The sequence below is a fragment of the Episyrphus balteatus genome, chromosome 4 (genome assembly GCF_945859705.1).
Source record: "Episyrphus balteatus chromosome 4, idEpiBalt1.1, whole genome shotgun sequence".
NCBI classification, from domain to species: Eukaryota; Metazoa; Arthropoda; class Insecta; order Diptera; family Syrphidae; genus Episyrphus; species Episyrphus balteatus.
In genome coordinates this window covers 72,877,817-72,898,640 of record NC_079137.1, presented here as the reverse complement: position 1 = coordinate 72,898,640, position 20,824 = coordinate 72,877,817, and the positions used below count along the sequence as shown (strand labels likewise).

Sequence of the window (20,824 nt, the reverse complement as noted above, 5' to 3'; positions counted from 1 at the left end):
TGTCTTCGCACACTTCTACCAGATCCTTGTGAATGTCGTGGATTTACATTCAAAAAGTAATCCATACTATTTGAATAAACTGGCATCAATTTAATAAAATTAAAACACTTCTCGAGTAGGTATTTTATGCAATACGAAAAAATTTATATCTATCACAAATCAAATTGGGAATTTTCCGTTCCGTTAATAATATTCACAATCTGAGCGAATTTTTTTTTTTTTTTTCTTAGCGACCGATGTTCGTGGTGCACTATAAATCACATTCAAATACAATTTTATACAATTAAATTGTACACGATTTCCGCACGCACTTAAAATAAAGATACAAATGAATTTTATTTTGTATATATTTTGTATAAAATTTGCAACTCGCTTTGCTGATCTGTATTTCACAAGCAGACGTCCTGCCAATTTTTCCCAACTCGGCGAATAATTTTATTTTTATATAAAAATTTCGTTCGTTTGTTTCGCACAGCTTCTTTTTTGCGCGTATTTTTCTAGGTTCGTTTTGTTCTAAAGCAATGTGCGATCTTTATAGATTTTTTTTTTTTTGATTTTGTTTTTTTTGAATTTTCTAACTCACGAAATTTATTTCACACTCGATGGTTCGATGGAAAAAAAGACGTAGATACTTTTTTTTTTTGTTTAAATGATCTACACACGACATTAGACGTCACCGTCACCAGAGGGAGTATAGATCTAAAGCAAGCAAAAACAAAAGTTGTAAATTATGCGATATAATTAGCTTTTATCTTGTAGAAAAACAAATGTTTTTTATTTTTATTTTTTTTTTTGGTTTTTGCAAAAAAAAATTATGACAACAGGAGCGAAATAATATAAATTGTTCCAATTATAGATGACACTGTGCGATTGAGTATGGAGACATTGATCGTTTGGAAGCTATCTTCAAAGGCTATAATCAGAAAGGAGCCCGCGAGATCCACACCGAGCTCGATGCCAGAAGATGATGAAGTAAAAAAGCCAAAGCCATCAGCGAGCGAGTGCAACACACTTTGTGCAATTAGCAAGATCTTTTTGGCTTAATTTACAATGAATTTTTTTGGCACTCTAATGTGTTTGTATTAAAATTGTTTGTTTGTATTTGTCATACATTAAATAAATGTAAAATATTTTTTTTTTCTTAATTTTAAACAAAAAAATTGAGATTTTTAATTATTTATAAATGTTTGATTTTTTTGTTTTTGAAAAAAAAAAAAAATATATATAAAATTGTTTGATAGTTTCGAAAGAAAAATTTATGGTTTAAATTAAATTTTTCTATTAATTTTTTGTGTTTATAAATGAGAATTCAATGTCAGTATAATATTATAGTGAAAGTTTTTTCTTTTTTTCTTGTCTGCTGTCTACTTTTAATTGTTTATAATAAAGCTTATTGTGATTTTGAGAGATTTTAAAAACACATCACGAACAATTTTTTTGATAAATATTATTTTTAAAATTTACAATGTCATGCCTTAGCTTTTTCCTTGAATTTATTGAATATATTTATGTTTAGACGTAGAGTGTAGTTTTCACTGATGATCAGAAAACAGGTGCAAGGGATAAATCTTTGTTTGTTTTTATTCGGTTTTGGTTGTTTGGTGTTTTTGCATCAAGCAAGCCGGAAAACAGGTGGTAAAGAACGTATTTTCTAAATTCTTGTATGAAAATTAATTTTAAATTTTGACAAAAAAATCCTCATTATATTTATAATAGAATAAAGCTTATTTCAGAATAATCATCATTATTATGAGGAAGTCATCTTATGAAAAAGAAAATACTTATTTTTAAGTAAAACAATGAAAGTGTTCTTTTGTATGCCTTATTGCCTTATTTCTGTCCAAAATTATTTTGTTAAAACATGAAACAATGAATAAAGAAAAATAAGTTTTTACTTGAGTAATACTAATTGTTATTAATTTAAAGCTTGTATGTAAAAAAGAATTTTTAATGAAGAAAGCAAACAAAATTTGTTTGTGCGAGTGAGAGTATAAGATGGTTGTTATTTTTTGGTAGGTCTTTCACTTTTGTATTTAAAGTATGTATGAATTTTAATTTTAAATCAAATTCTTTTGTTGCTTATTTAGTTTAACTGCCGTGATTATGCCTTGAAAAAAAAAAATATTCATATTTTTTCGCAGAAAAGAATTCTTTTTTGGTTACCACATTCCATATAATATAAAGCATTACATACCCTATATTTTTTAAATCGGTGGTCAAAATTTATTTCTTTTGACCAATTTATTGCCGCATTGGGTTCTTTCAAACCCTTCTTTAATGATATAAGATACTCAAAGTTTTTGGAATAAAATAAGACTTTCAAAATATTCTCTTATTTTTTCAACTTCAGCACTTCCAATGAATATGAAACATTTTTACTTGCGATATAGGTACTATAGGGCAAGTTTAGGATTCTTAAAAAAAATCGAACTCGAGATAACAATTTTACATGACATTACGATGATGGAGAATGCCAAAAAAGTGGGTCCGGCAATTCTGTCTGTCTGTGTGTCTGTCTCTATCTGGAGCTGCAGCCTAAACGAGTGAAGTGATTTTCTTCAAACTTGGTAGTTAGCAGTTTTTGGTGATTCCCTAGAGGGGAAATTGAAATTTTTTTTTTATGACCAAAACTAACGGTACCTGCCATATAACGGAAATAGAAAATTTAATTTTTTTCAAAAACGGCTCTAACGATTTTGATTAAAATTTTTGTGTGTAATACTACACATAAGGGCCAACTTTTTAAATAAAAAAAATATTTTTTGTACCGTTATTAACGGTACCTGTCATAGAACGGTTTTTTTCGTTTCTGAATATCTCGTACAAAATTAACCCGATTTAAATGAAAATTTTTATACAAAAGTGTGTAAGTAAAGATAATATTAAAATTTTAGAAAATTTTCAAAAAACGCATTTTTGGTTTTTTAAAAAATATTTCAAAATTTTTTTTTGAAAAATCAATTTTTTGAAAACGGATCAATGAAAAATTTTAAAATTTAGGTTTTATGTGTAAATTAATTATTTCTTCAAAATGGCATACCAACTTTTTTTTTTAAAATGTTAAAAAAAATTTATATATAAAAAATTATTTTTTTAAAAAACGGCTCCTACAATTTTCAAAATTTTTTTTCTAAAAATACTTTTTTATACGAGAAATAAAATGGCATATTTGTTTTTTTTTTTAAGATATTTTAAAACGGAGTTTTATTAATTATAAAAACAGATTTAATTTTTTTATACTACTTATGAAATTTCTTCAAAATATCGAATTTTAAATTTCTTGACTAAAAAGCTTTAACATTATAGTTACTTTAAGCATAAGAGCAAGTACGTGCGACCCCAGTCGTGCAATTTATTTATAATTCTAACGATAAGTTTATTATATCGATATAGACGAATAGTGGCATTCTAAATTTTTTTTTCTAAAGTACCTACAACTTATCATTAAACTGTAGTTTGAACTGAGAAAAAAATATTTTTAACAGATTTTCAATTTGAAATACCTAATTAAAATATACCTATTAAAATATTGCAAAATATTTTTGACGTGATAACGTCTTATAAATCGATGAACCATGGCAGCCACCACAAGAAAGTGACGCCATTTTCTAGCGTTACACTCTCGCACTTTCGCAGTGCGGCAAAAAATTTAAATTCAAAATTAAAAATAAACTATTAGATATACAATAATCTCCTATAGCTTATTTGAAAGATAATAAAATATCCTTTTCTTTATAAAAAATCGATATAAAACAAATAATTCTATTAAATTTACTTAAGTTAAATAATTTAATTAGTAAAAACAACTAAAAACAAAAAATTTAATTCTTTCAAACTACATGTTTTCGGTGTAAATGTATTTTTATACATTGTTTTATAAAAAATTTTAGTCAAATTTTTGGTTTTCTGAAAAAGAAGTAGATTTGGCTTAAATTTTGATAACTTGAAATAGATTGGATCAGAAATTTTAAAATGAAGTAGATTTCGATATTTTTGTGATGGTGCGAAGTAGGAAGTAGATTTAATTTTTTTTGGAAAAGTAGATCTACTTCAATTGAAGTAAAGTGACACCACTGCCTAAAGCTTAATCTAAATGAAGGATTTTTAAAAATTCCGTCATTTAATAGTATAAACAGGGGTAAAACGGAAAGATGAAATTTGGGCTAAAATCTTAACGTGAAGTCGTAGAGAATTGATTTTTTTTGTTATAGATAGATGACATTAATTTAAGAATAACTGCATTTAAGAAAAAATTCTAAAAAAAATTTGAAACTAAGCTATAACGTTTTGTTTGAACGTTGCACACGTGTTGGGGCTATGACAAAATGATGATTTTGGGTAAAGGAAATTTTTTTTGACAATTCTATAGATGCCAGGTGAAAGATGAGGGAAAAAAAATTAGGCGTCTGATACGGATTTTGTTCCAACACTCTGCGTATCGAAATATGAATTTTTGAAAAACACCTTGTTTTTTAGGAGTATTTTTGGGTAATTTTTGATTTTTAGCTTTTTTTTTGGAGCGTTCAACAAATCTCAAAAAGGACATGTAAGTTTTGGCCTTATGCATACATGTGGAAAAACTTGGAATCGTTTAGTGAGTTTTGACTGAATAACGGAAGAAACAAGTTTTTAAAAAACACGTTTTTTTTACCGTTTTTAACCGATTTTCACCGTTTTTTATTTTTATCTTTTTTTCTTTAATAGATACAGGAATAAAGTATATGAAGTAATGATAGACCATGACTACGGCTATATGTGTGCGAAGTTTCAATCATTTTCGTGAACACAATTTTGAGATAACGTTAAAATAAAATTTTAGAATTTAACAGGTTATAACTTTTGACCAAGAGCGGATAGAAATTTTATTAAACTTTTAAACATCCTGATACAATTACCTTTCATTTGGTATATCACACATAACGGTAGCCTAACTACAAGCTTCACAATGTTAAATCAAGAAACTTGCGAAAAACCTCAAAACACCAGTGGAGATCTGTTGCCCCCCGAACAGCCACCAGTGTGGGAAGTACCGTAATCTCAGTCTGGAAATTCGAAATGGTTGACTTTAAAAAATTCTAACTTCTCTTGTAGGCATCTTTGAAATGAGATTGATACGTCATATGAAAGGTGAAATATTAAGCTTTCACATGATATATATTTTTTATAGGTTGTCAAACAAAAAAAATTGATTCCATAGCTTGAGAACATAAAAATAAATAAATGTTTTTTTTTGCTTTTTTTAATGAAATTTGATCGAGTTCAAAAAATTCAAGCTCTTTCTGTAGATGTCTTATAGACCTGATCGATATATATATTTTGAGTTAGGTTTGAGATGTTATAAAATTTTTTATTGGCGTGTTTTTTCTATTACTCAGTAGCTACTCATTTTTGATTTTATTCGCAAAACAATAATAAAAATTACACTAGTAAGTATTTGTTTTTATTGTTTTTCGAATAAAATAAAAAAATGAGTAGCTACTGAGTTGTAGAAAAAACACGCACTATAGCTTGTTAGGGGAAAAAATTTAATTAATGACGTCAGAAGATAAAAATTCATGTTTTTTTTTGCTTTTTTTGATGAAAATGATTGTTTTCAATAAATTATTTTTATACTTTTTGCGCATTGTAAAATTTAAAAATGGTTTTATTCTTAAGAAGAAATACTTGGCTTTTAAATTGCATAATTTTTTTGTAAGCTTTTAAAATAATAAAATTAATATAATGAGAAAATAAAAAAGGTATTTTTTTTTAGCTTTTTCTTGTAAATTATGATTGTTTGAAATAAGTAAACGCGTTCAATTGACTCATTTTAAACAAAAGCACACAACCTGTTTTCATTTGACGTTATCACGTTAAATCATCGTCCGTAAACCGGCTCTACAGACAACCTCTTTTTTACAAAAGCACTTACAATTTAGAAAAAAAAATAAGTTTTGGATTAAAATAAATTTTTTTTTTTTTTTTTAAATCGAGTTTTAAAAAATTAGACATTGAATTTTTTTGAAATTTTGGCTTTAGAAATTGATTTAAAAAATTGTTTTTTTATAAAACGACTCTAGCGATTTTAAAAAGATGCATTTTTAGAAAATAAATTGTCAATTTTTTTTCTAAAAATTAATCTTTATAAAAGAAATTAAATTGTGTATATTTTTTTTTTTTGATTTTATGTGAAGAACTGTTTTTTTTTTCATTTGAAGAACGAATTTTATGTTTTTTTTTTTTATTTATTTTATTTTCATATTTATTTGCAGTGTGGTCCCATCTCCCATTTCAATTTCGTCCAGTTATGGCTATAGAAACTATGAGAAAAACCATAACACCCGTTTTGATCCATGGAAGTCGGTTTTGTTTTTTTTTTGTTATAACAATTATTTTAATGTAAATAGCTAAAGTATCAGCTGAGATTATCGGATTTTTTTAAAGACCTTTATTTTTCAGAAAAGTTACACAAGTTGTCAGTCGAAAAAATGCAGCTAGAGACTCCTCATATAAAACTATTATTTTTGGTTGAAAGCACTCAACATCGTTGTTAGAATTGGCTTAACTTTGAACTTGACCTTGGCTTTACAAACTCAAGCTATTTGGCTTTTATAGATTTAATTAATTAAGGTCCATTTTCTTCACTCGGAGTTGAACATAACTTGAGAATTTTTAATATAAAAATTCTCAAGTTTTGTTCAACTCCGAGTGAAGAAAATGGACCTAAATCAACTAGTGCAAAAGTTGTCGGGCTTATACATTTTTAACATTTATGATGAAAACAATAATACCCGCTTAATTGTATTTCAGTCACGTGCTCAAAATAAATTAATAGTTAGGTAAGTAATCATTTTAAATCACGTGCGATCACATTTTTTCATCATACCATCAACTGCATAATATTATTGAAAAAAAAAAAACTTTTAATTGAATCGCTAAATAAATATGTACCTAAAAAAATATACCTACTTACCTTAAGAAAACCACACACAAAAGTGATTTTATCTCGTTTGATCTAATTTAAAGTTGACTGACTCTATTACCATTTAATTAAAAATACTACATATTTAAACATGTTCATAAATATATAGATTGATCAATGACATACTTTACAAATGACATCAAAACAAAGAACAAAAAAAAAAAAAATCAACTAATTACTTCTTGTAGGAAATAACATGATAAGAAACCAAATCAGGTTAAATTGACATTATAACCAAAAACAATCAATAAAAATTAATTACAAACAATTAGTACTGACAATATGGAAAAACAACATTTCAATCAATGTAATGACTCACTTTTCGTAACGTTTATCTCTCTGACGCTTCTTCATACATAAATCAAACCTCAGAACCTTTTAGTGAGAGTAAAAAACAATAAAGAAAAAGATGTGGAGAAAGAAAAACAACAAATAAACACATGCCTTGACCCTGTTTGGGTATAACTTTTACAAGCTTTCTATAAGTTAACAGGTGAATGTATTTATATTCTTTTTTCACATATATCTCACATCTCTCAGATACATTTCGAACTTCAATCGGAACAGACACGAACCGAATGGTCAGCCAGAGAACGTGTAGTGTATTCTATTCTATTTATATACAAATAATGCTAATTACATAAAAAAAAAGATACATCTTTTAATAGAGTTAGACATCAGTATGGGGTGCATTTTCAAGATTCTCTTAGCTCTCGTAACTGTGTTCTTAAGTTTAAGCGCAGTTAATTCACGAATTCAATTAAAACAACCTGAAGAAATCAATGTGGAACGTATTCCAAATGGTAAGTCCCATTATGTTCCACAAAGTCAATTTATTAACAAACACCTTTCGATTTAAGGTCCACCATGTATTTTGGATATAAACAAAGACCTACCTTTCCCTCAACCCCTTCATCTTCAACCTGGATCAACAGAATTCTGGCCAGTGGGGTCTAAAAGTCAGTTACAAATCCCCCGTGGAGAAAGCCTTGAACTACAATGCACTAAAAATTTTCGATTAAAACCTTCCCACAAATCTATAAATGCAACTTGTTCAGAAGATAAGACCTTTATAGTCAATAATGAAAAAGTACCTTTTCAATTGCTCAATTGTACAGCCCCGGTCAAGTACAAGGTTAGAGAGGCCAATAACACATGCGCCGCCAATGCCAATCTCTATGAAATCGGATTCGAACTCAGTACTAATCGATTTATCCGAACAATAAGTATTTGTCATGACAAATCGACTGTTAATACTCTTTGGACATTCAATAAACTCAAACCGGAGAATGTACACTTTCAAAAATCTGTACAACGTTTGAATTTTAGCAAGGCGGGATTTTTTGATAAACGTAATATGAATCATATCTATTCGAAAGAGAATCAGAAAAAGGTTTTCGAAAATCTTCTTGGAAGTAATTATGTGAAATTTTTCGATAATCGAACACAATTTTTATCACGAGGACATTTATCTTCGAAAGCTGATCATATTTATGGATCTCAACAGAGGGCGACATTTAATTTTTTCAATGCTGCTCCACAATGGCAGATATTTAATGCTGGCACTTGGAGTGCTGTCGAAAATGGTATTCGAAGATTTTTAGAAACTAAGAAAATTGAAGTGGATTGTTATACAGGAACTTGGGGAGTTATTTCGTTGCCTAATTCGAAAGGTGAATCAAAGGATATATATCTTACTGTGGATGAAAATAATAATGGTGAAGTTCCGGTTCCGAAATTGTTTTACAAATTGATTGTTGATACAAAATCAAGTCCACAAAAAGGTGTTGTATTGATTGGTGTTAATAATCCTTATGTGACAATGGATGATCTCAAAGAAGACTATTTGATTTGTAATGATATAAGTGAATGGGTTCCGTGGATTCGATGGAAACGTGATAATATTGCTAAGGGATATTTCTTTGCTTGCAGAGTGGATGATTTTATAAGAGTTGTGGATGAATTGCCAAAAAGTTTGAAAAATGTTCATGAACTTTTGGTATAGATTGGATTTTTTTTGTTTATTTTATACGAGTCAGAAAAAGTCATTTATTTTATTTTATTTATTACTTTTTTATTGTGATTAATATGTGTATAATTATATGTTTTAATTTTTAGTAAAAATATTTAATGGAAATATAATTTTGTATTGAAGATAAAAAACAGTGTTTTTTTTATACTATTGCAAATCAAAACTACGATTTTTTAAAAGTTTTCTTAAAAAATACTGACACGAAGCGTCACAACGCGTCACGACGCGATACAAGGCGAAAAGGTAGCGCGTCGTCAAGTTGACAAGACTATAAGTGACAGTGTGAAAAGGCAACAAGATGATAGGGCAACCGCCGCACATTGGGGCCTTTCCATAGCAATGATAAAAAGTTCATTTTTAAATAATGAAGTTATGGGAAAAATTTTTCTCTTTTCTCAAAGTCAACAGTTTTTTGGATAAGGAAATGTTAAAATCATATATTTTGACACTTGTGCTAACTTTACCACGCATTCAAAGTTGAAGAAGTTGGCGAAAAAAGCACGAACAAAAACGTAGCTGGATTTATGTATAAATTTTAAAACCTCAATTCATTTTGTGAACATTTACCTGATAAAGTGATATTATTGAGATTAGTAAAGGTGTGCGTGTTTTAAGTTTCAAAAATAAAAAATTGAAAAAAATAAATAGTAATTAAATATAAAGTGAATAAAATGACTATTTTTTTTAGCTTATAATTTATTGTTAAGGCAAATACTTAACATAAGAAACAAAAACTTCAAGAATATGAACCTGAAAGCAGAAGTGCTATATATTTGCCTTAAATATTTTTTACGAAATTTTGAACAACAAAAAACGTTTTTTTTTTAAGTCCTATTTTGTTTTTATTAAAATAAATAACAATACCATTCTTTTTTAACAATCATTCAATGATTACGTAACAGAAATGTACGTACGTATCAGAACCTGTAATAAATTTTACACCATTAGAAAGCCTAATATTTTAGCTCAAAATATTTATATCGCCCATGTCTTTGCGACGTCTCGTCTACAAAATGAGTTAGAATTTTTTGAACCCAATCAGTTTTCATAAAAAAAAAACAAAAATATCAATCTTTTTTATCTTCTCACGCCATTAAATTAATTTTTTTCTTTGACAACCTATATTTAGTTTTATACCATAATAAAGCTTATTATTTCACCTTTCATATGAAGCTTCAATCATATTCTTGCGATGCCTACAGAAAAAGTTAGAATTTTTTAAAGCCAACCAGCCAACCAATTTTTTATAAAGTTTTGACTTTGAATTTTTACTTTACAGAAACTATTCTAGAAAACAACTTCAATCAAAAAGCATTTCAAACAATTCAAAGTAAGCTATTATAGCACAGTATTCTAGGTCTTGATTTAGTGTAATTTTTTTTATCTAAGGTTAAATTTTCATAAAACTACCCCTCCCACCGGAACGAGGGGTGTTGCAGAGACCTTCTCATACAATTTTTTTTTCCTAGATTAAACTCAAGATTTATTTCTCAAAATACTGTTAACTTTAGTTACAAAACCAAAATAGAGTGACAAAAAATGTCTTATTATTAGAGGAAGCAATTGATATCACAAATCAACCTATTCTGCCCACAGTTGTTATGTATGCCGCCGTGAGCCAAGCTCATACATAGTCATGTACTCAAGCAGTTTGTTCTCTTTTTTTACCGACTTCCAAAAAGGAGGAGGTTTTCAATTCGTCTGTATTTTTTTTTTTTTTTTTTTTTTTTTTGTTACCTCATAACTTTAGACTGAGTGAACTAATTTTGGTAATTCTTTTTGTATTGGAAAGCTGATGCAATTGGAACTATTAGAAAAACAATAAAACCCAGTTTTGATCCATGGAAGTCGGTTTTGGTTTTCCATAAAAATGACTATTATTCGTTATGATCTCAAACGATTTCGGGAAAGTGGTGCTATTGCTGGCAATAAAACGGATTTCATCAACAGTTAGGTATAGGTAGGTAACAGCTCTCAAAGTATCAAACAGCATAAACAATATAAGCATATTTGATAAGAAAGTGCAAGTGATTGAATTTATGGTAGTTTCACAATAAAAATGAGGTTTTCTCGCAAACACGAAATAAATGCAATGCATTAGCCCGAAAAACTAAAAACTATAAGACAAGCTCTTTTAAGAAATAAATGAGAAAAATTTAAAATTAAGTTTACGCTCTTTCTTTGTTAAAATTCTATACAAACCGAGCTAAACCTCAGCCTAAGGCCCAAAATATACTTTTTCGAAAGATGTCAAGTACTGAAGGCGATTCGAATAAAAGTCCAATAGATCTGATTTACTTAAATACATATAACTCTTCCTTCAACCTTTTTCAACCCATAAGCAAGTTTATAACCTTCTGATTCAATTGCATTCACTTAAAATGAGTCTCGTCAATTCAACCAGAAGAAATGGAAATTGCATAAATGCAATTAAATGATAAGCTAATTTTTCAAAACAATGTCAAGAACTTCTATTTTAATGAAATACTTCATTTAAACCACGCAAATAAGCTTTATATGTAAATATTTGACTTCTTTGTTTATTTTTCACATTTTGTTTAAACTTATTATATAATAAAATAAGAAGCAGTTGTGTACACTACTGACTAAAAATATTTCAACAAGCTGATTTTTTTTTTTTTGATATTTAATCAAACCATAAGTAAACACACGTTTTTTTTTTTCTCTGCAAAATCCGCTGCTTGAAAAAGCTTTTAAAAGATATCATTTTTTTTTCATCAGAAAATATCAACAAACAAATCTTTGGCACCTTCTTAAGACTTAAGATCAGCCACGCAATTACTTTCCTTAAAATAAATTTAAAACCAAAAATGCAGTGCTTAAAGAACAACTATATTTCACTTTAAGTTAACAATGACTTAACATCAAACTTGGGCAAAAATGGTGTTTTCTTTGCAAAATCATTCACTTCACAAGCATACGAGTATCCTGCTTTCAAATCATCCTTCTTCCAACTCAAGAAATCAAGCTTATCACTGATATCCTTACATATAATATAATTCTTCTTAATTTGATCCATTGTCAAATAAGGATTATTAACACCTAAAAGAACAACTCCCCTTTTGGTTGATGGTTCAATAACAACCCGATAGTATAACATTGGCACAGGCATTAAACCGTTATTATTTTTGTCATAATCCAAATAGATGGGAGTTTCGACACCTTTTTCATTGGGAAGTTTCGTAACTCCATAAATTCCAGTATAACAGATAACGTTCATTTTTTTCTTAGCTACCCATTTCCTGACGTTTTCTTCAACTACCTTCCAATTGCCAGCATTAAAAGATTGCCATTGTGGAGCTACATTCGAAAATAGAAAAGTTCCCCTTTGTTGAGTTGAATAGGGAAAATCAGTCTTTGCTGCCAAATGTCCTCGAGCATTGAACATTGTGTTTTTTACGTTAATATACTCTTCACCTTTACCTTTGCCAAGAGTTTTATCCAATACAGTAGTTTGACTCTTTTGGGTGTACAATTTATCAACATTTTTACGACCAAATATTCCACCTTTGATAAAACCTGGCCTATCTGAATTCACCTGATAGAATTCAATCTCTGGAGTCATAGGGTATTTGACATAACGACTGACTTCTTCTTCTGCATTAAAGCAAACTTCCATTTGTTGGACAAATCGCGATCCAACTTCGAAACCATTCTCATACATTTCACCACCATTGCATGGTGCATCCATTTTGCGAGTTACAAACGATGGCCAAGAAGAGCATGTCACTTCGGAGATATTGTAGGTAGATTTGCCAATTTTGAAATTTACTCCTGAAACACAAGTTGCAGTTTGACTTCCAGATATTCCCGATGGATTTTTGTATGTTGAAGTGCAGAAAAGTTCCATTGCATCGCCACTTCCGAAATCCATGGCTCCAACTGAACTTATGGGCCAAAAGTCAGTTGTACCGGGTTTAAGGAAAAGTGGTTGTGCTTCTGCTCCAAGAGAAGAAAGGGGAACATTGCAACCTGAAGGAGATATCAAATTTCAAAGAAAAGAAAACACAATTTTTTTTTTACTTATTTTACCTGACTTAGCGGCACGTTTTTGACGAACAATTGGTGCATCATCTTGTACAACTCCAGCACTGATAAGTGCAAAAGTGCAAACGAACACCGAAAGAGTTGAGGCAAATTTCATTTTAAACTTGGGCTTCGAATAAAAGTATTCAAAGCACTAAATGTCTTGAAACATTTAAGGTTCCTCGAAACCTTTGATATCATCTCGTTTAGTCTAATGTTTGACAAAGTTTCAAAACACATGTTCAAACAATATAATTTTAACTTTGTATTTACTTAATATTTAAGTTTTGAAATGTATAAGTATAAAATTTCCACAATATCAAGACCTCAAGCAAAAAAAAAAAAAAAAAATTCAGCAAGAAATACCTTTGTAGATACTTGAATCGCTTGAATCTACTAAAAGTTTGTCAGATGTTTTGTATAATATTTCCAGTCTATAAGTGTTTATTTTAATTTTGTTTTCGCATGTAGATAAACAATATTAGCTAATTATTATATACTTTACTTTAAAAATATAACTACAATTAATTAATAAGTTTTTTGTTTTCCAAAAACTTTAAACAAACTTCATTTATTTTTGCCAAACTTAACTTCGTTTTAAATCTACTTACACTCCTTAAGTTCAAAACCATAGACGTAGGAAATTATTATCGTATCGTTATGAAAAAGTGCATTTCTGGTTAGACGTTTGGACTCGTACTCAATTATGTAATTAGTACAGATAAAATACATTCATGAAACTTGCCAAAAAGTTTACTCTTGGGATAAGAACCAAGGATAAAAACAAAATCTATAAAAAAAAGTCTTTAAAAAATGGTTCGTGCAAAACTTCTAAGAACTTAAGTATAAATGTTCAATTTGTCGAAACCAAAAATAAAATGAATCATTGGCTTTTTGGGACCAATTACAGATTTTTTGTCTGCTTGAAAAATAAACACCCTTTCACCTAAATTTTGTGTATAAAAGCTCTATATTCTTGTTTTCTATTCCAAATTCAACGTTTTCACTCAATTTCATAAGGGTGAGCCATAATTTTGTTTTCATTAAAAAAAAAACACCCTTTAAACCATGATATTCTTATAGACACTTTATGTTCTTGTTTCTAATCTTAAAAGTAACATAATTACTGAATTTCAATAGGTTACCACTATTATTCCATTTTCTAATATACCCAGACTTTCTCTACACCTAAATCAACACCCTTTCATGAAAAAAAATTAAAAGACTAATTTTATTCTTAATTCCCATGGGAAACACAACATTTGTAATAAATTTCTTAAGGGGATTTTCCTTATTTCCCAAAAAAAAAACACCCTTTCACCTAAAAAATTAATATAGACTGCTTAGATTTTTGGTTTCTGTTATAAATGAAACATTTTTACCAGTTTTCATTGGTATAACATTTTTTTCCAGTTTTTGCGGTACTGCATAATTCCTAATTTTATCATTTCTTGAAAAAAAAAAACACCCTTTAACTTAAGATAACTTGGTAGACTTTTTAGATTCTTAGATCTTATAACAAACAAAAATTTTTCACCAAGTTTTAAAAATTAACAAAATGTATGTCAGCTGTTACGATACCTCTGTCAGCTGTTACGATACCTCTCACACATAACTCAACCCATACAAAAAAGTATAAAAAGAAAAATATAAAAAGAAAAATAAAAAGAAAGGTAGGCCTAAAAACTCCTGGTACAAGCAAATGCAAAAACACCAGCATTCAGTTGGCCTCAGAAACGGAACAATACAAAACCGGGAGGCTTGCCGCCGATTTCTGAGGTCAACCCGGCGAACCCCACAGGCGGATCACTAGTGTGAAGCAGTAACGTGGGAAGGTTATGATCCCCTCGACATCGAGATCATAACAGCTTGTTCTTGTTTCTAATCTTAAAAGTAACATAATTACTGAATTTCAATAGGGTACCACCATAGGCGGATCCAGGGGGGGGCACGGGGGCACGTGCCCCCCCCCAGAACTTAAAGTTCATACTTAAAGGAAATCAAACTATAAGAGTTTTAAAAATATATGAATAATAACAGAAAGAACTTGAGTGAAACTCTTGTCTATTTCTGGCTGAAAATGCGAATTTTGTTGATTGTTGCATCCCTTTCCCATGAAAAGCTCCACCTCACAAATAAATAAACGGCTATTTGTTGGGTACACACGAATTTTTTTTTCGATTTAAAAAAAAAGTGAATTTTCAAAGTGATTTTGGTGAAAAATTTTGATTTGGACATCGAATGACATTGAATGATATAAAAAAAATAATTGTAGGTATATGCAACTCTATTTTTTCATACAGAATGGTTAAAAAATTTGCACTTTTTTCGTTGTTTTTTTTTTAACATTAGTGTTTTTAAAATAGCGGAACACGTCACAAAATTGCATAAACCATATATTATAGAACTGCTGGATATGTAGAACAAACTTGCATTTCAGAAGTTTGCTCAAGTTTGCACCCCGAAAATAAAACTCCTCAAAAGCGACCCTTATACTTATAGATTTTTATAAATATTATTTTATTGAGAAAATTTCTCCAGGGATACCTTTAAAAATATGTAAAAAAAATAGTGTTCCAAATTTCAAAAGAATCGGTGCAGTAGTTTTGAAGTCATGAGGAGCACCGGCGTTGAAAACATTAGTTGTGGGGATAACGATTTAAAGTTTTGAACTCTGGACTAAAAGACTAAAACGTTCCTAAGGGAAGTATTAAAATACTCATAACTTGGTCAATTTGGCTCCAAGAGACCTACAATTTGAACACAATATTCTTGAGGTATAAAACAATTTAACCCCTTGTAGCCCCATGTGACATTTGTGTAATAAACCGAAAAAGATTGCATAAAAGCTCTACAAACTATTTTTTTTTCTTTTGAAGCTTCTAATATTATAATCTTTAAGTATTGCTTTATCGAAATAGTACTTCAAATTTCTAATAAATAGCACCAATAGTTTTTAATTGACAGTTAATGTTGAAAGTTGGGCTTTTTTTGAAAATAAGCAAATTTGTGTAAAAACAACGAAATTCAGAAAAAAAAAAATAGTTTTTGTTAGTAAATCCCACGGGGTTTTATTTTTGGGTTTTAGGAAAGTGCCTAAAAATTAATATTAGATAGTTTTTTGCTTGAATTTTTGCATTTTTATATAAAAATATATTATTTGAACTTTTTTTTTACTCCCATACGTGTTTTATTAAAGATAAAGGCCAATCGATTGACTTATTAATTTTTAAATTAACGACCTTGGGTTACAAAAGGTTAATGCAAATAAAAAAAAAACAAAACTGGGTTTCCCGGCAAAAAAGTATGATTCAGTTTTTTTTGTTATTCTTAGGAACTTTAATATTTATTAGAATGAAGTCTTTAGTATTTGACTAAAAACTACTAGGTCATTAACTAATGGTATAATTATGTCCATAATATTGCAAAAAACGTAAACATTTTTTTTTTCAAAATTTCATCTTTAAAACTTAATTTCTCAAAAACTATTTGGTGAAACAACTTAAGTCAAAAAATTAAATAAAGAATAGATTACTAACTTTAATATAGCACAGAATTGTACGTGCATTTTCTGATTTATTATATTTTTTTTCTTCCGGCTAATCCAGGAGTAAGAGGGTTAGCACTTAAGTGGCTTTTACTATAACAAGAAAATGAAAATTTTTCCTTCCGAATAACTTTTTGGTCATTTGGTACCTATTTGATGTGGGAAATGTGCCTAAATATTTTTGGCCAGGTTTTAGACCACTGTGGGTCGTTAAAATTTTCTGCTTGTTAGTCAGTCGTATGGTACTTCACTTTATTTCTAACTGTTATTGCTGTTTTTTTTTGCCAATCCGTCCCTTGTGCCCCCCCCAGAAAAAAATCCTGGATCCGCCCCTGGGTACCACTATTATTCCATTTTCTAATATACCCAGACTTTCTCTACACCTAAATCAACACCCTTTCATGAAAAAAAACTAAGAGACTAATTTTATTCTTAATTCCCATGGGAAACACAACATTTGTAATAAATTTCTTAAGGGGATTTTCCTTATTTCCCAAAAAAAAAAACACCCTTTCACCTAAAAAATTAATATAGACTGCTTAGATTTTTGGTTTCTGTTATAAATGAAACATTTTTACCAGTTTTCATTGGTATAACATTTTTTTCCAGTTTTTGCGGTACTGCATAATTCCTAATTTTATCATTTCTTGAAAAAAAAAACACCCTTTAACTTAAGATAACTTGGTAGACTTTTTAGATTCTTAGATCTTATAACAAAAAAAACTTTTTCACCAAGTTTCAAAAATTAACAAAATGTATGTCAGCTGTTACGATACCTTTCTCACACATAACTCAACCCATACAAAAAAAAAACACTCTTTCGCCAAAAAAAATTTTAAAAACTTTATGAATCCTTTTTCGTTGCTTTATGTAAATTTCATCAGTGTAACATGTTTTTCACATGGGTTTCGATCATATTTTACATGTTGAATTAAAAAAAAACAAGCACCCTTGTGTTTAATTGGCAATAACTTTTCTTAGAGCAATCGTATTGATTTTGTTCTTATGTCATTAGATTGAGAATCAAAAAAATACCCTAAAAACATGTGTCATATGATGATATTCCACAGAAAATTAGGTTTAAAAAAAGATCTCGGCGAAAATTTGTTCATATGGTTCCATTGAAATGTTGATGTATGTACTGTACAGAGGTGCTAAATATTTGGAGAAACAATAAAAACACACCAAGTATCACCAGGAACATTATATGTAGATCAAACAAACAATCAGCAAATCAGGCGCCTTGTCGCGTTGTAAGAGGCAACTATTCACAAGAGGCTGGGGCTGATACCATCGATGTACAGACCAAACATATATAACGATCAATAATTTCTTTTTTTTTCAGTTTTTTTTTCATACTTTCGTGATTAAACGATGAATGATATTGCAAATTTCGAGAGTTTCGATATCCGTTTAAAATCGATTAAAGTATCGTGTTTCATGATAGCTACCCACTTGTTCAAATACAAAAATCGCATTTAACGATCATATCTTTAAACCACTTTTGCTGCTTGCAAATCAAGATTCTATCACATCCAAACTAACTTGTCAAAAAGTTTCTAGATAAGCTTATCACCTAAGAATTTTTCAAAAATAAGATTTTTAACTTTAGTTATATATCACAATAATTTAATGTCCTTATATCTAATAATTTAAACACTTTTTCTTCCTAATTTAACTTAATACAATAATGAAGTAACATCAAATTCTGGTAAGTTTGGATTCTTCTTCGCAAAGTCCTCAACTTCACACGCATACGAATACCCTGCTTTAATATCAGTCTTTTTCCAATTAATCCACGTAATCTTATCACTCACATCCTTACACAAAATATAATCCTTCTTTATCTGTGCCAATGTCAAATGTGGATTATTAACACCAATTAAAACAACTCCTCGCTTTGTTGCTGGTTCAATTACAACTCTAAAGTACAACATTGGTACAGGAATTAAACCATTATGATTTCTATCATAATCCAAATACATTTCCGTTTCAACTCCATGTTTATTGGGCAAAGTTGTTACACCATAAACTCCTGTCCAACAGTTAACAGTCTTTTTGTTTGTTGATACCCATTTTCGAACACTATCTTCAACTCTTTGCCAATTGCCAGCATTAAACACTTGCCATTGTGGGGCAGCGTTCAAAAATAAAAATGTTCCCCTTTGTTCTGTGCCATAAACAAAATCAGCTTTAGCAGCCATATGACCACGAGCTAGATAAACATTTGTCTTTGTGTCAATATATTGACCAGCAACACCGCCAAGTTCATTGTTGATTGTTTCGGTTTGTGTAACTTGTTTATACAAATTATCAACATTTTTACCATCAAAAAATCCAGCTGTAACAAAATTTGGTCGAGCAACACCATTTTGGAAGTAATTACTTCCTGGTGTAAGTTGATAGTAGACATATCGAGTCACTTCCAATTCTTCATCGAAACATATTTCCAACTGTTTGACGAATCGTGATCCAACTGAAAATCCAGTTTCAACTTCTATTCCTCCATTGCATGAAGCACCAGTTTTTCGTGCTTTGGCACTTATCCATGACGAACATAGAACTTTGCTGAAGTCGTAGTTCGATCCTCCGATTTTGAATGTTGATCCTGATACACATGTTGCAGTTTGACTGCCAGACTTTCCAGATGGATAGGAATATGTTGATGGACAGTACATTTCAACACTTTGTCCAACATTGAATTCCATGACTCCGACATCGTTGAAAGGGTAAATTTGAGAAGTACCAGGATTTAAGAACAAAGGCTGCGGACTTCCTGCATTTGGTAAGCTAAAACTGCAACCTGTTTGATAGAAATTGTATAAACACGTTGTTTTAAACAGATCCTTTAGTTATTTTTACCTGATCGTGATTCGAATTTAGATTCTTCGAAAATTTCGTCAGGTCTTTCAATATCTTCTTCCAAATCGGGAATTTCTTCATCTTCAGAAAGGATATCTTCTTCAGGAATTAAATCAGGAACAACTACGTCATCTTGTTCTGAATTTCTAAGCTTTTGTAATAATGAAGGATATAAAGAATTTGCTGAACTGTTGAGTACAAAGCTTCCAACGAGAAGCAATAAAACAGTCGCGAACTTCATTTTTGCGTGATTTGATAAAGTTTTGGTTAATAACCTGCCTTTAAATACTGTGAATTTCTGTTTCAACCTAATATCTGGCGTGTGTGTTTGCTTATGATAAGGCTAAAAAATTGAGTGATACCTTAAAGATAATCTTGAGTGTTGTAGTTTCATAGATTTTATAAAGTGGTTTCAACTTTTAACTATTCTAATGTTTAAAAGGCTTTGATAGTGATCAAATTTTTAAAATTTATGTAGAAAAGGGCTAGTTAAGTTTTTGTAAAAATTAAGACCGAAAATTGTCATCGAAATATGGATATTCTTGTAGATTTCATCAAATTCTTCAGCTATGGGAATTTCTGACTGATATAAGGATGATTTCAATAGGTTAACAAACTTAGTTCTACTTCTTTCCAAAAGATGTCGCTGTTAACATTTATAAATTCTGTCAACTATAAAAGCAACTTTATGCAACCAATCTGGGAACTTAAGATTTATTTTTGCTACATGTTCAAATAAACGTAAGATAAATTGTATATTTTTGTAGACAATATTATTACTAGTATCGATTGCCAATTTATTGATAAGGATTTTAATTAACAAATGTATTTTCAATGTGTCAAAACTTCAACAAAAATTTTTTTGTTATCATGATAATCACGTTTTAAGGCATGTTTTAATACTGGTTATACCTAAGCACGTCCCAAATTATTTGATCTTAGGGATAATACATAAATAAGTAAATATTTTATTAGCATTGTTACACTGGCCAACAAGGTTTTTGTTACAGACACCAAGGTATACTTTTCTATAGGATTTTGGTGTGCTGAGCTCGAATCCGAAGTCAAAAAAATTCTATCACATCAAGTTTTTGAGATAATCCCGTTAGAAAATCGAAAATGCCGCTTTTTACCAGTTTTCGAGATTATTTCTTAGCTTTTGATTATTTGTTTTAAATAAATTTGTAACGGTTTCTAATAGAATTAAATCTTGTCTTTCTAAATCCGTTTAAATCTTTTAAAAATCTCTTTTCTTCTTTGAGAAATCTGAAATTGAAATCAACGTGTTTGGTATATCTCATGTTTATTTACTTTTAATAGCGAATCTCGAAAAGTTCTTTGCCAATCGCTTTCAAATTTTGACACAACGTTCCAT

The 20,824-nt window shown here is 29.5% G+C and overlaps 3 protein-coding genes across 3 annotated transcripts; 1 reads left to right on the top strand and 2 right to left on the bottom strand.

Moving 5' to 3' along the window:
- Positions 1-7,519: 7,519 nt before the first annotated feature.
- On the top strand, positions 7,520-9,072 carry LOC129918787 (uncharacterized). The gene is made up of 2 exons (XM_055999512.1): positions 7,520-7,764; positions 7,822-9,072. Exons 1-2 carry the CDS (start codon positions 7,644-7,646, stop codon positions 8,964-8,966), a joined length of 1,266 nt encoding a protein of 421 aa, XP_055855487.1. The 5' UTR covers positions 7,520-7,643; the 3' UTR covers positions 8,967-9,072.
- Positions 9,073-11,832: 2,760 nt separating this feature from the next.
- Positions 11,833-13,177, bottom strand: LOC129918788 (uncharacterized). The gene is made up of 2 exons (XM_055999513.1): positions 13,047-13,177; positions 11,833-12,986 (listed from the first exon to the last, which is right to left on the bottom strand). Exons 1-2 carry the CDS (start codon positions 13,156-13,158, stop codon positions 11,857-11,859), a joined length of 1,242 nt encoding a protein of 413 aa, XP_055855488.1. The 5' UTR covers positions 13,159-13,177; the 3' UTR covers positions 11,833-11,856.
- A 5,017-nt stretch (positions 13,178-18,194) lies between these two features.
- On the bottom strand, positions 18,195-19,690 carry LOC129919345 (uncharacterized). The gene is made up of 2 exons (XM_056000203.1): positions 19,450-19,690; positions 18,195-19,390 (listed from the first exon to the last, which is right to left on the bottom strand). The coding sequence occupies exons 1-2, from the start codon at positions 19,688-19,690 to the stop codon at positions 18,267-18,269; spliced, it is 1,365 nt and encodes a 454-aa protein (XP_055856178.1). The 3' UTR covers positions 18,195-18,266.
- Positions 19,691-20,824: the final 1,134 nt, after the last annotated feature.

Coding starts and splice junctions, on each gene's coding strand:
- LOC129919345 (XM_056000203.1), bottom strand. CDS start 19,690: ATGAAGTTCGCGACTGTTTTATTGCTTCTCGTTGGAAGCTTTGTACTC. Junction 19,391..19,449: donor TAAATTCGAATCACGATCAG/GTAAAAATAACT, acceptor TCTATCAAACAG/GTTGCAGTTTTAGCTTACCA.
- LOC129918788 (XM_055999513.1), bottom strand. CDS start 13,158: ATGAAATTTGCCTCAACTCTTTCGGTGTTCGTTTGCACTTTTGCACTT. Junction 12,987..13,046: donor AAAACGTGCCGCTAAGTCAG/GTAAAATAAGTA, acceptor TATCTCCTTCAG/GTTGCAATGTTCCCCTTTCT.
- LOC129918787 (XM_055999512.1), top strand. CDS start 7,644: ATGGGGTGCATTTTCAAGATTCTCTTAGCTCTCGTAACTGTGTTCTTA. Junction 7,765..7,821: donor TGTGGAACGTATTCCAAATG/GTAAGTCCCATT, acceptor TTTCGATTTAAG/GTCCACCATGTATTTTGGAT.